At 46.3% G+C, this 15,860-nt stretch overlaps 1 protein-coding gene across 4 annotated transcripts in view; it reads right to left on the bottom strand.

Annotated features, from left to right (window-relative positions):
- Positions 1-15,860, bottom strand: part of LOC135917828 (calcium/calmodulin-dependent protein kinase kinase 1) — a 276,923-nt gene that overhangs the window by 18,932 nt on the left and 242,131 nt on the right. For all 4 annotated transcript variants that reach the window (XM_065451429.1, XM_065451430.1, XM_070533881.1 and 1 more), the window contains exons 10-13: positions 9,054-9,075; positions 6,982-7,070; positions 2,949-3,022; positions 2,254-2,353 (exon numbers count right to left, since the gene is read on the bottom strand). In XM_065451429.1, the coding sequence (XP_065307501.1) occupies positions 2,254-2,353; positions 2,949-3,022; positions 6,982-7,070; positions 9,054-9,075 (285 nt within the window). The remainder of the gene's footprint in view (positions 1-2,253; positions 2,354-2,948; positions 3,023-6,981; positions 7,071-9,053; positions 9,076-15,860) is intronic.

Raw genomic sequence — 15,860 nt, 5'->3', positions numbered from 1 at the left:
TCTTCATAGTTCGTCCTTCCCGCGCTGTGCTTCTAGTGGGACATAATGTTCCCATTGTGAACGGAACGCGGATGGGCACTGAAAGGTCAAAATTGACAGCATATTTCATTTTGCGAGTATATATTTTAGCTTAATTAAACTGTACGGTTTACACTCTAACCATGGCAGTTTTGAAAACTAAGAGAAACAACGCGAGAGGTGCCAGCGTGACAAGCCGATCAGCTAGGCGCCTGTTCCCTGTTGATATACGAGCGAGAGCGCATTTCCGTGACACACCATATGTTCTGTGCAGCTGATTACAGACTCCGCACTGATCGTGTTTGGGGAGAGAAAAAAGGAAAACGTATCGGGAACGCCGAAGAGGCTCACCTACCAAGCTGCGATGCTCCACAATACTCGGTAAAAATCGATCTATTTAACGCCAGCTGTTTCCAGCACGGCGAGTTCCAGAGGCGGCAGTAACGTTTATATTTTTGTTTCAGCGGCGCACTCTACCTCTGAATAACGACTTTGAAAGAGCGCCACGTATCCTGCGTCCTCACGTGCGTTGAAAAAGTTCCCACTTGCCTCGAAGCGCAGGTAATTGATGTTCGGTTGGGTGCCGAAAAAACGAAACTGAAACGTGGAAGTTTAACGAACGAAAGCAACTACGCACCGCTGGGCGTCTCGGCGATTTCACCCAAGTTGAAATTGAAGGCTGCGCAAGCGGATCAAAGGAAATTGGGAAAGCGTTCACACATGAACGTTCCTAGTAACGAGGTCCGAAAAACGTGCCAGTCTGACATTACCCCGGCTTGCTAATGAGGCATATATATGAGCAACGCGAAATTTACAGAAACCAGTGAAGTCCGAAGCAAATGACCCACCAGAACCACAGCGAAATCCACGGTCAAATATTCCTTCCTGTTCAGAGACGCTATTCTCTTAGGAGGCACGGCGCAGTTTCCTATGACGGTTGTGGTAAGATTCAAGTGCACGACAGTTCATAAAACACCACCCTACACCCTCACTCCCACCGTCTGCTTCTTCTTGCGCGATAACTGTCTTCATGAAAATAATGGGGAAACAAAAAAAACGAGGTCGGAAGGATCACCATTACAGCAAATACTACCACCTTCACATGTATCTCTTCTTATTTTGATCGCGCCGTGGATTTGGCATAGTTAATAAGTAAGTAAAAAAGAGTGGAGTAATGGGCAACATTGTATAACTTCAATCTCCTAACCCATCGGGAACAAATGAGGACTCAGAGAAGACACGAAAAAACGACAATAGGGCCACTGACTAACAACGGATCGCTTAGGCGCGCACAAGTGTACTGTCTTTATTTTTGTAGCTAGTGTTTATTGATTAAGACCCTTTTTTTATCCATTAGGAGACATTTCGGCGTTTTCGCGTTTTGGATAACTGGGCTTGGCTTTATCGTATGTTTACCGATTTCCGGTAAATTTTTTTACTGTCTTTAATAACATTCTAAAGCCCACCTGCTGTGTTCCGAATAGATAGTAGGGGTATTGAAAAGAAATGCATACATAAAAATGCACGACGCACTCGTTCTATATATGCAAAAGGATGTGCTTTACGCATGAGCCATACCACGCCCAGTACAAATTGATTGGTGCCTGACTAACCTATGCAAAATGGACGAAAACACGAGGCAAGAAATTAACAGAACCAGCGCTGACTACTCATTTCATCAACGTGTCTTGCGCATAGCTCGTAGATTCAACTTCTTGTCCTCGTGTTCTAGTCAGTTTTTAGCACCAATTATTCCAAAGAATTTGCACTTCCAGTTACTGGGGGAAAATGCAGCACTGCGCCCATTTGCCTAGGACATAAACGAAGGGTAGTACACAGATTTGTCTAATCCTAAGCTTATGACTCCAGACGTTCTCGGGGCATTGATTATTAAGCTTCACCTTTCTCAATTTCTAAGCAATCATTTTTTTTATAAGCCCGCGCAGGCGATAAGTCTCTGCGGACACGCATGATGATTGCGAATTGTTGCGTTCACTTGACGCGCAACGTGTTGTTGAAAATGGTACGTTTGAGAAGTCACAAAGCCCTCCGCAGCCGGACGGTCTAGCTTTAGGGAAAATTAATGTAATATGCCCATCACTTGGATCCTAGGTGAACCACCGCACCAGCAGCGCCCGCAGGCACAGTTGCCGGATTTCCCCGTACCGATTCTTTGCAGAAAACTGTTTCAGCCAAACACTCTAGCTTCCCTATAGATAACGATGAGTCGCTCACCGCTGAGGGCTTCCGGTGCGACGAAGGCCGGCGTGCCCGCTGTGCCAGACAGCAGGGCGTCCACGCCTTCGAACTGGTTGCACACGCCGAAGTCTGCAATCTGCGAACGGCAACCACGGTAGGACCACGTTCTGGGAATCACGTGAGTGCGTATTCACGTGTAACTGACGCACCGATGTTGAAAGCATTAGTGTAGAATGGAGTTTCGCGCTCCCGAATTCCGTTGCGTTGCTGTGGGCATGGAGCGTTATCTAGTATGTTCCTAGATATGTTCCTAGTATGTTCCTAGTATGTTCCTAGCGACATATGTTCCGTTTGTTCAAGAATTTTAGGCTGGTTCAAATAGGCTTTTGATGAAGACGTTGTACGATTTGTGGCACGGTTATTTTCGCGGCAGCAAGCTTACTGAATCCCATTCCATAACAATTGTTTTTTGCTTATCGCTAAGGAATGCGACACAAGAAACGCGATATAATCACTCCACGTGATAGTAATTTCTTGTGCTCGTGTATGTCCCTAAATATTTTATAAGCCAGTGTATCTTGACTGCAGATAGACAAAATTATGCACGCTGAATAAGGTGTACGTAACATTCCATTCCAAGAGCGCAGTAATGTACATGTGTGTTTCATGAATTTCTTTCAAAATATCATTTATTTGCGCTTCTCATATAATAATATACGTTCCACAATTACCTGAACTCTTCCTTTGTCGTCCAGCAGCAGATTCGATGGTTTGATGTCTCGGTGGATAATCTTCTGGTGATGGACTAAAATTTACAAAAAAGAAAGTGTCATTTAAAACAGTTTGTTTTCCAGTTACTACTAATTCTGTTTCTAAACAAACAAGTTTCAGTTTTTCGTGATCGATTTATATGGCATCTGGTCTCGACTGCAAGAATGACGGCGCAGTCCAAACTACATATACGTTTAAAGAAGTTTTTTTAATATTCCGGTCAATTCTCTATTGGGTTAACCTAACGTCCCTAACGAACAGTGGTGCTCTGAAAGACGTCCGCTCCGGATTATTATGCGTCGCATATTTCAATCACTCAGTTCAGCCCTTGGGCGCGGCCGGGCAGCCACCATTGAGGGTATGAGCCATAGTTCATTGCTGCTCGTCTCATATGTGGGTCTATTCTCTTTTAAGTTTGCTATGTTTGTTATTAAGTTGCTTCTATTTTTATGCGTTGCATATTGCAATCACTCAGTTCAGCCCTTGGGCGCGGCCGGGCAGCCACCATTGACATTTAGCGCAACCACGTGACGTGACGTCACGACAGCCGGAGGAAAAGCTGGGCCCCCACTCGCGCAATATGCAACGCATTATTGGCTTAACCAAGCTAAGCCTGGCCATTGTTTAACTACTTGGAGTTCCTTAACGTGCACATAAACCTAAGTACAAAGCATTCGATTTATCATTTCGCTTCATAAAAATTCCACCCGCCGCGGCTGGAAACCCAACCCCCGACCTCACGCTTAGCAGCATGACTTTATACTCAATGTGCTACCACGGCTCGCCATCACTATCCTGTTATCTTAGGGTGTTTGCTTCAGTTCTGCGTATGTAACGCTTGGTCATGAAGTCAGTGATATTAAAAAAAGGAAACGGTGGCAGGCAAAAAGTGACCAATCTTGCCGCAGAGGCGCCAGTAGTTATCTTCAAAAGCATTAGAGAGCACTCGATGAGCCTCGGCGAGTGATGAGCTCGTATTAGGTGCTATCTCCTACGCGATGCATGTGAAAGCAATGACTCGCTGAAGCCTTTAAGGGAGGAAAGCGATATGCGCAATGTATGGCACGTACTCATTCCACGAGAAATTCAAAGCAATAAAAAGCTCTACGGAAATACCCTCATTCTCATCAGAATATCGCAGTACATATTCAGTACAGTACAGTGCAGCAAGGTAGACATTTTGCCCAGTTGGTAAGGTTCCGTGGAGAAGTATGGGAGTGCCATCAACGCGCACGAAGGCAAAGAAAAGGACAAAATGAGTTGTCATGCTGTCCTTTTGTATTGTGTTTATGTGTTGTCCTTTTTTTCGGCTTCGTATGTGTTGATGGCGTTCTCCTTCTTCACCACCGAGCATATGCAGCGTACTTAAATACCTGATATCCCAAGTCCTTCTAACACCCAATGCACGAACAAACACAACACAACACCCAACATAGGTGAAAGTGAAGATGGGGCACGACGGTGCATACAGCAGTTGCGCAAAACCAACGCGTCCGCGTCTCCTTCTACAGACAAGTGAGTTCAGTTTTCGCTTCGTTCTCGATATTTATAGGAGCGGCTCCCAAATGAAAATGCTGAAGGCGAGTTCGCACCTCGTCGTAGACAGGCACGAACGTGCTCGCGAAAGTTGAGAGACATGTTCGGTTTGCATATCCCGAGGCCAAATCTCACGCTTCGACAACGCCGCGCTCAGCTTAGGAGGTGGGCGACACACGTGCGTGAGGCGCGAGCAATCGGTGAGGGAGAGACCGCTGGCTTTTTCCATGCAGTGCGTATAGTTGAGAGGTGCAAAAGGCAGCAACAGGAACAAGATACGTTGCCAACAGTTGAGATTCAAGGCTCCCTGGAATGAATGAGTGACTTGCACACGCAAGACTGGCTCGCAGAGAAACCCAGGCGCGCAAACCTGCGTCTGTGAACGTTCTCGTCTATGATCGCACGATCTTATTGAGTAAAAAAATAAAACGAGCGTGCGTGCATGCGGCCTAGCGAGCTTGACGAGTCTTGAACACTCGGCAAGTCTCTCACAGGTTGGAGCGTAGGGGTAGGATCCTCATTACTTGCCTTGTCATTCATACCAAGAAAAAAAAAGGCTTGTCGGGGCCATGCGAACTACCAAAAGAAGTAGACTTCCCGCCGCTGGCGTGGGTGCTAAAGATCGATGGCTTTGCGAACTACGCGCGGTTGTGCATAAACTTTTTCTAAAGCATATATCATACCCCAAAGTCAAGGCTTCAGAATATGGGCTGTCACTCTGCTGCAGTTTCTTTAGGGAGCTGCTGCGCATACTTGCCTCAAGGTGGGAAGCGGCATGCTCGCTCCCAAGCGGATACGAGAGGCTGTGCTTGAGGCGGGCGAGTGGGTGGCGTGTTCACCGATAGTTCTCCAGAATGACAAGTTGTTACACTGCACGGTTTCGAAAGTTTAGGCAGTGGCGCGTAACGTAGCGTGATACAACCGCACCAGAGTGGAACAGCTGAGCATGCATGAGTATGATAATGAGTACGCTCGACACAAACTTTGACGGCGAGCGCTCGTAAAGCTAGAAGTAGCACTAGTTCTCACTTTCCTTCGTTTCTTTTTCATATAGGAGAGGCGGTACTACCCGGATGCATTCAAATTAGGCATCGGCGTTGTGGCTTTAAAAAATGTCGCCTGTGGTGGGGCGCGCGGCCTTTTTGAGCTAATGAAACAGATCAAAGGGATCAAAGGTGCTTCGAAGATCTTCCACGTACGAGCAGCTCACACGGTTCAGCGAACGTTTCTCCCGATGCGAAGTAGGCAGCGTACACGATTTATGTAGCGTTGGGAGCAAGAGTCCAAACACGACATCATCAAGAAAGAATGGTGAGTTATTCTCTCATATTCGTGAAACGCGGAAGTGTCGTAATGCGCTCTAGTGGTTAAACAGGCACACGTATGCGCTGTACCACTACGTTTCAGCCACAATGCCTAGGCTACGGCAAAAAAGAAGAAGAGAAAAAAACATTTGTTTCGCACCCGCTGTAGTGTTAAAATTTTAATTCGATGCCGTGCATACGTGGCAAATCGTTGGCCTTTCTGATATTTAGTATTTTGTGGCGTTCAAGAATCCCCGCGCTTTATGTGGCATGCTTTATCTATTTTTTTCTCTCTCTCCCATCTGCAAACGTTCTGTAAAGTATGATATGAGTGCGCTCGAAACTAATTTTCTCTCCTATAGTGCCCGTTGCACTAGAGAACACTAGAAGTATATAGCATTACCTCTCGCTTTCTTTCCTTTTTCGTTAACGTAGGTCTGCAAAAGTATCAATGCCGCGAAATTTCAAGAATTTCATCAGCTTAAGGAGGGAACGTCTAAACGTTCGCAGTCAAGTACGAAGTGTGCTGCAAGATTTGAAACCACACAACGCACAAATCTCCCCTCTGAAAGGCAAACATTGGCCAATCACAGCCGGAAAGTCAGAAAAGAAAGATTCCGCACTTTGGTTACTTGCATCGGGCATAGGCAAACTGGTCGCTTGCGTTCGAAGGTGCCAAGTGCCTCCAATCATTTATTACACCAAAATGTAATCTTAAATCTAGACAGCACATTACACTTCTTTGCTTTCGATGTTAGCCAATTAAAGCAAGTGGAAGGCTCGAGAAATTAACTGTGTTACAGTGGAAGGCAGTGGACACACTAAATTATTAATTACTATGCCAGCGTGACTATTGGACAAGAGCCACTGCTCCGAGGACCCCAGGCCATTGTGTTATCTTCATTTGTGTCGGCAACCAGGGTACCGTGATTACTATGTCCTCTTTTTGTTTCTTTGTTTTTCTTGCCTTTGGTTTTTGCAGCCTATGAACACCGCATTCCCATCCTTAGGGCCACTGAGGATGCGAAAGGAGACAGCGGTCCAAGATTAAGGGACACAAAGCGCCACTCGTGATCCTGCTGCTATAACAAACACGACAGCACGTGCACACAAAAAGAGAACGTGGTGACGAAGGAAATTGCTCGGTGCTTACGGTACTCAATTCCCAGCACGACGTCCCTGAAGTAGGTCCAGGCTTGAGTCTCAGACAGGGGCGTACTCGTCGGAATCTCAATCACCGGCCTGCAGCGACGGGCACATAGTAGAAGAAATGCTTTATCCAGTGGTGGCAATCTACGGTTCAAGGCCGCGACATGTGCGTCCACCAACCACCGAATCAGTATTTGCGCAAGCCTCAAAAGATTGGTTCGGTGCACGAGGTCACAAAAGAGACGAGAGTCACAGCCAGGCCTCGGAACAAAGGAGAAAACACACGAGCGGTTCCTTTCGGAATTAATGTTGTTATGTCCCTCTGTTAGGCGGCAGCACTGGCGGCGGCTTCGTTTCGCCTTGCATTCAGAGAGCCATAGAGAAAGAGAGAAAAAGTGCGTGTGTGTGCACGCGCGTAACTCTGCGGCCTGATGTAGTTTGACACGAAAGCTACTCGTATAACAGTGACAAAACAGCAAGTTCCGCTATTCCTGTGCGGGTATTCTTCATTCATGTCGCAATTTTCTCACCTAAGCTCCAACTACCACGTGGCAGTAAATATCACGTGGCAGTGAATCAAGAGCCAAATGACAACTGCTATTACCTTACTGTCACACTGAGGGACGGCACTTGGCATTCCCAAATACATGGGTTATCAGAGACTCTAAAGACGATGGCTTCGGAGTGAGTTTTACAAACTACATACGGCGACAACCTAAGAATGACAAGGTTGTGTGGAACATAACGCAGTGGTGTTCCGCGCATTGGAGAAGTCTCATTCCTATGCGCAAGAATTCCCTTGTTGCCCTGCGTCCTAAAAACATCCCTGTCAGTTTCCGTGCACACACACACACACACACACACACACACACACACACACACACACACACACACACACACACACACACACACACGTGTTTAGATAACACGTGTGTAGATAATAATGTGTCCGGTGCAACTTTTGCGGTTTATTTTAAAACATCTTGCTGTTTATTTAACCTGTTGGTCGGACAGAAATATACTGTGACCTCAGTTTCTTATGTGCAACTCTCTAACGTCGGTTCCCGTCATATTTTCCACGTAATCCGAGCTCAGCATGAATTAGCGCTGGCGGCTTGCAGCATTTTAGCGATTCTGAGTAGGTCACCTCATCGAATACTGGCGCACCAAACTACAGTTCCCGTTTTGTACCCAACAGCGCACCAGCGTTTATGCAACAAAAGCCATTAGAACTTGAAGCCAACTGACTCGAATGATGAGTGGAGTGTTCTTGTAGTTCTAAGGTTGTAACCGACTACACAGTTGCTTTTCTAGGTGACCTAGTGCTCTTCACAAGAATCTAATGCATACTGCCTCCTTCGGAATGCTGCCGTAAGGGCTAAAAATCCAGCTCACGAACTTTCCCTCAGCGACAGTGCACCAGCGGCACTGAGTGACCATGACAGTTGTTTCAGACTGTTTTAGGTAGCTAGCTCATTTACGCATCATTCTCTCTGGGGGTGTGTAATGTTTGAAGTAATTTTCGCGTGGATAACATAACTGCTTTGTCATGTTCTAATAGAGCAAATAAGCGCCATTTGGGGTCATGGTATCGTCATCGTAACACGTGAATGGTACCAGGTAATGGCAGCACGTGGAGGATGCCACGTAAACGGTCATGTTAGGACATAAGTTTTCACAAAATTCCCGGTTGTGACATCTACCAGCCTGCGCTTTGAAATTCAACTTTGTAACAAATAAAGAGTAATAGATTTTCATACTTTCTTTCTCTCCTACGCTTAAAAGTTTGATAGGTTGGCCAATTCTAACTTTCTTGCAGTCTACATGTAGAAATAATACACTACTTGTCTGAGGTATCGTAATCCCGTATTCATGCGTATGGCTAGCTGGTAACCCGTGCAGTGGCCACAAGTATTTGTCGCGAGCTTAGCATTTGTAGTATGCCGCAAACATGAGTTTCACTCGAACGCATACATGAGCTCTTGGTATCCAGAAATAAACACTATTACAACTAGCAGTGCGGCAGCGATGAAAGTTAGAACATGCAGAAGGACATAAGAAGACCACTGTGCTTACCCTTTCTCGAGAAATTCGAAGACTGGAAAAAGAAAAGAAAAACAAGGATGGTGTACTCATCGACTGTGGAATTTCACACGACAAGAACTGATTCTTCTGCCACAAGATCTTTTCACAGGATGAATAAATATGGGCTAATGTAACAGCAGCACTGATATAATTGTGACGAAGTTATCTAAAAGAAATTTTCCAAATGGCTGATAATATTCGCAAATTTTCATTTTCTGCATCACGTTTCAGACTCATTGTATGACGTCTCCGAAACCCGACTTAGTTTCGAATTTCTAGAATACAAAAAGTGAAGAATGGCAGGTATTTTTTTACAGCCAATAAAAGGACATAATAGATAATTGGTTAAAATCGAGTAATATGAAGATAAACTTAAATGTGGTCACCGTAACCGCGATATTTGTACTAGCGATTTCCGAGCAATGTTTCCAAATGTGTAGAAACAAGCGCCAGCTTCAAGCTGTCGGCATCCGTCCGCTAAAGTTTAAAACGACATGAAGTCAATACTTATAATGTTTATGCAGACACAAACTTGCAGTGTTTCCCGATTTGAGACAATAAGTACTCAAGAAATTTGGGCTTGAAAGCAGCCATACACAATGAGCTTCTTTACCAAGTTTTTGAAATACGCCAGATCGTAATTCCATTAAACGCACTGTGATGAAGTTTTTTAGGTTACATTACATCGCTAGTATAGCGTTCCTCAGGCTTTTATTCGTACACGAGTGGCGATCTTTCATATATGTCCCTTGCTTGAGACGTTTTTCGAGCCAGAGCGTTTGAATCCAGTAAAGCGGGGAAAAATTAACCTTACGGCATATCACGTGGTCTGTTTTCATCGAATGCACGGGACGCCTGCATCGCCCACATGAACACTCTTCAGTTAATTTTGTTTTGCAAGGAATACGTACACTGGCGCTGCATGCAGCGCTTAGGCAAACAATCAATCTTTGCGCCAGTAGATCCCAACCCGAAATCCTCAAGCAGGTTTTCTATTTATTTCCTTTTCTTTCGGCTTTCTGGCATCTTACGCACGTTGAAAGACCTGCATGACTAACATTGTAGCGTGCTCAACCTGAACCGGCAGCCTTGTCTACATTTGTCTTTCCAGCTATCTACGGCTTGCCCGGATCGATGCATTGGGTACTGAAATAGCGTCGGTTTAGCGTGCGCCTCAGACATCTCGCAACTGTTGCCCTGACTGGTTTTCCTCCGTTAACTTTTCCGACATTTCAGCATGCACACAGTTTTAAGAAATAGTGCATTTCGTCCGGATGGTCCGTATGACGTGCAAAGTAAGGAAAAAGGTAATCAACGAGGATGAGAAACACTGACCCTGACACTACTGCCCGTTTTATTTCCGTAATTACCTCGAAGAAAAGTCCAAAGCTCCCCAATATTTATGTAGCCTATTGTCCTTTCCATGGCAGGCAGATACCAATTATCCTAGGGACTGTTATGCTGCAGTACAAAAGCAAGTGCTACAACTTTTGCAGCGGTTCTTGACAGGGAACAACGTGGGCTTGCAACAGTCCAAAAGGCATTGCGGTAACGCGCATGGTTTGTTCGTTAAAAAAGATACTTGAAAACATATTACTCCCCAAAGCTGGGAGAACATGCTAGAATACTTATTGAAATATTCTCGACGGACACTCCATTTTACACCTTCCTTTTTCAAGTTTCTTCGTAAGAAAGTGTACAAAATCTGTCATTCTCACTTATTCGAATAAATTACACAGCATATCTCTATTAGTTTCTACAGCTTGTGCAATTTAGTTTTGTGATTAGTCACTCAGCCTTTTTTAATGCGAATAGCATTATTTGCCTACTTCTGATGTTTTAGATCTGTCTATCGATCTATCTATCTTATTAATCTAACCTCTTACGCTTACCCAGTGGCCCAAGTTGTCTAGCTGTCTGAGCCACTAGGTGTGTGCTCCTGGTAGTGAAGCGGTCGTGGGTTTCCTACTGTAATCATTCCAGCTTCGTGATATGTTATTCTTGTCAGGCCGTCGTCAACACGCATTCTACCCAGACCCAGTGGGCCAAGTTGTTCAAGAGCTGGGGATACAACGTATGGGCTTGTGGTCGTGACGGCGTCGTGGTCACTTTATCGCCATCATTCCAGTCCTGCCACCCGACAATCGCCATGCCATCGTCGTGCCGCAATCATCGTCATACAGTCGTCTTACATTCGTTGTCACACTGCCATAGTAATGCCGTCGTGGGTATTCAATAGTCGTTATCTCAGCGACGTGACCTGACTGACGTCGTGCTGTCGTAGTCACGCCTTCTACTCCAACCCAGCGGCCCACGTTGCAAAATGGCTTTGGCCACTAGGTACGGGGTCGTGATGGCTTCGTGGTACTTACATCGTCATTCCAGCTTTTTCATCCAACTCTCGTCATGCCATGGTCATCACGCCACTGTCGCCGTCCAGTCCTCATTATGCCGTCGTTATCGCGCTGTTTGATTACTGTCATGACTTCAGTCACGCCATTCAACTGTGAGACCGTCGTGGTCATACCGCCTTCGTCGTTCCGTCGACGTCAATATTTCCTCGTCATTATATTGTAGCCGTACTATTGTTCTCCAATCGTGATTATGCCGCGCTCGTCCTGTCGTCATCGTCAGACAGTCGCTATCATGCTGCATTGTCCGAGCGCCGTCGTAGTGGTGTCGTGGTAGTACCATCTTCATCACTGCAGTTCGTGATCTGACTCTCGTCATACCATCGTCGTCATGCAGGTTTCGTGATGCTATCATCGTCACGCCGTAGTCATTACAAATTCATCATGATTCCTTTGTCCTCATGCCATTGCCATGTCATTGTAATCACTACATCGTCGTCATACAGTCGTCGCCATGCATTCCTTATCATACCGTCGTCGAGATCCCGTCGCAGTCGTTCTACCGTCATGATTGTAACTTGGACGTCCGACTCTCATGATGATATTGCCGTCACGCTGTCGTTTAAGTATCGTCATCACTTCATTATTGTCATCTCATTGTCTTCATTCCATGGTCGTCATACCTCTTTCGTTTTTTTCATCGACATCACTCTATCGCAATCATGCTGTGGTCATTCAATCATGATTATTCCACCGTTGTAATGCCGTAGTCGTCATTGCCTCATCGTGACATATACGCTATCATGCATCCTTTGTCATACCGTCGCCGTCATGCCGTAATAGTTATGCCTTGGTCATCATTCGCGGTTCTTTATCCGGTATCTTCATACTGTCGTGGCCGTGCCATCATCATCCCTCCTGCTTCGTCATCCAACTCTCGTCAAGCCAGCGTCGTCAGGCCATCGCCGCCATACAGGTTTTGCGATACAGACATTTTCAGACCATTGTGATCATAGAATCGTCGCCATTCCATTCGCCCTCATGCTGTTGTCGTGCCATTGACGTCACAAAGTCGTCGTCATGCATTCGGTCTCATACCGTCGGTGGGATTTCGTCGCGGGCGTTCCATCGCCATCATTGTAACTTACATCCGACTCTACAGTCGGATGTAACTCGTCCGACTCATGCAGTCGACTCATACATCCGACTCATACAGTCGTCTTCATAGCGCTGCCGTCATGCCATCGTCCTCCCGCTGTCGTTTCACCGTCGTGATCCTTGCAATGAAGCCACCCCTCTGCGGTCATGCCGTCGTGGTCATAACACTTTCATTGATTTGTCGACCTGATTTGTTCGCAATTCTATCGTAATCATGCTATCGTCTTTCAATTCTGATGATGGCGCCTTCGTTATGCCGTCGTCGCGATTGCGTCGTCGTCACGTGGATGATACTATGCATACCTTTGTCGCACCTTCCCGGTCATGCCATTGAAGTCACGCCATCGTCGTTATTCCTGCTTCTTCATTCGGTTTCGTCATATCTTCGTGGTTGTTCTATCATCATTATTCCTTCTTCGTCATCCGACTCTCCTCGTGCGATCGTTGTCATTTCATCATCGTTATACAGGTTTCGTGACACAGTCATCGATACGTCATTGTGACTATACAATCAACTTCATCCCACTGTCCTCATGCCGTCGTCTGCCATTTTGATCATGCATTCGCTGTTACACCATCCTCGGGATGCAGTCGCAGACCGCTGTCACCGTTGTAACTTCGATATCCGACTCTCGCCATGCCGTCGTCATAATACCGTTGTCATCATGCGTTTGTCGTCATTCTTTGATTTCACCATCATCATCACTTCGGTATCTACATCCCGCTGTCGTCAAGGCGTCATAGTTACACTACTTTCGTTGATCAAACAATGTCATTCCTAGTTCGTCATTCTATCGCAATCATGCAGCGGTCATTCGATCGTTATTTGCCGTTTTGTCATGCCACCATCCGCATTGCGTCAGCGTCACCTATATCCTATCATGCATCCTTTGCCACACCGTTTTCAAGCCGTATTGCTCGTGCCGCCGTCGTCAGTCCCGCTGCTTCATCTGGTTGCTTCATCTGGTTCCTAAATACACGTCGTCATCTCAATGTCCCCATGAGATTGTCATCACGCTGTCGACGTTATACCATTGTTGTGATTTGGGAAGCTACGTCTCGCCGTCATCCCGTCGTCGTTATTCGGCTTTGTTGTTCGATCAACGTAATTTCCTCGTTATTTCATCGTCACTGGTTCAACCTCATGCCTTCACCGTCATACGTCTATGCTGGTGGGCAACCTTTACGAGCGAGTGGTAAGGAATGCGGAACCATGTCGGAGTTGTAACATAGAGCCGAAGAGACGAAACCCTAAGAATTAGCACAACACATGTTAAATAAACCTGACTCCTGGAATACGGTCGGTCGCTACATTGTTCGACCGCTCTTCGCATTACCCTCGACAGACATCGTGAGACGAACTCTGCCATAATTTTGTGGACATCTTGCCAGTTAAGACCAATAACGACTTGGATATTCAATTGTAACTACCTAATTAGTGTTTTCGACAAAGTAATTACTGATGGTGTCTTAACTAGACTATAAGAAACGTGTACTTCAGTTTCTTCTTGCAACATGATCCATCCTGCTTTAAGTTTGGTTCACGTCAGTGGAGACACTACGTATGTTAAGCGAACAGAGAATGAAGCCAATAAAAGCATCGCAAAAAGGAAATCTAGAACATCAGGTAAAAGCAACCGCTTTTGCTTAGAACGCAGCACCTAAAAGGTGCGTGCCCACTTACAATCTGCTTCACAACTCAGACGCTATATCCGCTGTTGAATGCGCAGTATATCAAGCGCGGTGCAAGCTAGCAATACAGGATGCCCGTTCAGCCAGTGGGTTATGACTAAGCTTTTTAGGACACCGACACCATACTCACAAATATTAATGGGTATACGAACTGGGCTGAGAAAGATAGCTTCCGTGCTTGAAAAGTAGGCTACGGGAAGCCAAGAAAGCGAGCAAGACCAGATACCTAGCGTCTTTTACTTTTAGTGCACAACCACTTCTAGCCTACCAACCTCTTCATACGAGGGTTTTTTCACGCGCGTTTCACCTGCACTAGCATTTTCTTCGTTTCCCACATACGGACGCGGTCGTACGTGTGAAATAAACATGGAATGTTAATCGTGATCGTCGTCGGAAATGTCTAAAGAAGAGCTCAGCGACAGAGGCAGAGGGAGTCGACCGACGAAAAGGTGGCCAAGAAATTGCGAATGCTACAAAAAAGACAATTCATGGCATTGAATCGAGCCATCGATTCTGCCAAAGAACGACCGAAGCGATTGGACTACGCCAGACTGCATAAGCATGCCAAGAGCGTTGCTGAAACGCATGAAGAGCGACAAACCCAACTAGCTGCGGATATTGCATACCAGCATTGCAAGGCCGAGGAACTTGTGTATTTGAAAATGGCTGTGACGGTCATGTCAATGCCTCCTTTACTAAATGCCAGCCGCGTTGCTCACTTTCCCATTACGGCGGCGGTTCCCTTAGTTGAAGTTAGTTCAGCACAAATTCCGTGAGGCGGCGCTCGTTGCCTTTTCAACTTCCGGCGGATGTGGGCGGGGCGGCTGAATGCTCCGCTGGCGCTTTATATGCGCGGGCGTCTGTTAGCGAGCGTTATCGCGGGCCTCGGAGATGGCAACAGACGCCGTGATAATCTCAGAGACCGCAGCACGTGATCTAGGTTGCAGACGTCCGCCACAAGCGGCGCTCGTTGCCTTTTCGCGGAGGAGAGAAAAGGGAGAGGGCCAGGAACCGAGTTTACGGACAACGCGGCTGGCATCTAGTAAAGGAGGCATTGGTCATGTGCAAGAGGGACTTCATCGACAACCAGTTTCGCTTTGCGGGTTCTGTTTATGACGGCACTGTGGCACAAGAAGAACTTGGACTGCGTGACGGTCCCCATGTACATGACCTTGGCGTTGGCCTTTCCCGACGTTGAAGAATTCTCTTCGTTTAAGGTGTGTAGAACGTGTAAATCTTGGCTCACCCAAATTAAAGTACCCTTCTAATCTGTGAACAGTGGGTATCAATGTCAGCCAAAGCCTGCCGACCTCTATCCTCTCAACTGTATAGCAGAGCGCATGATTTCCCTCGCATACCCTTCCTGCAAATGCGAAGGTGGCTCTACAACACTGGCCACTATACGGCGTGAAACCAGAAAACAATCTTTGCGCAAGTCCGCAATCCTCCTCCTCCTGTGTCCACCGAGTAACCCTGTATGCATTACGCAACCCAGTATGCATGACTATGCGCCTCATGTGTTCAATAAAACAACAGTTTTACTACATCGCAACTGCAAAGGATTTGTTGAGCAACCGGTCAAACAACGACATAGCGA

Source organism: Dermacentor albipictus, chromosome 2, assembly GCF_038994185.2.
Source record: "Dermacentor albipictus isolate Rhodes 1998 colony chromosome 2, USDA_Dalb.pri_finalv2, whole genome shotgun sequence".
NCBI classification, from domain to species: domain Eukaryota; kingdom Metazoa; phylum Arthropoda; class Arachnida; order Ixodida; family Ixodidae; genus Dermacentor; species Dermacentor albipictus.
Note: the sequence above shows the minus strand (reverse complement) of the source record. Positions and strands in the feature narration are given on the sequence as shown.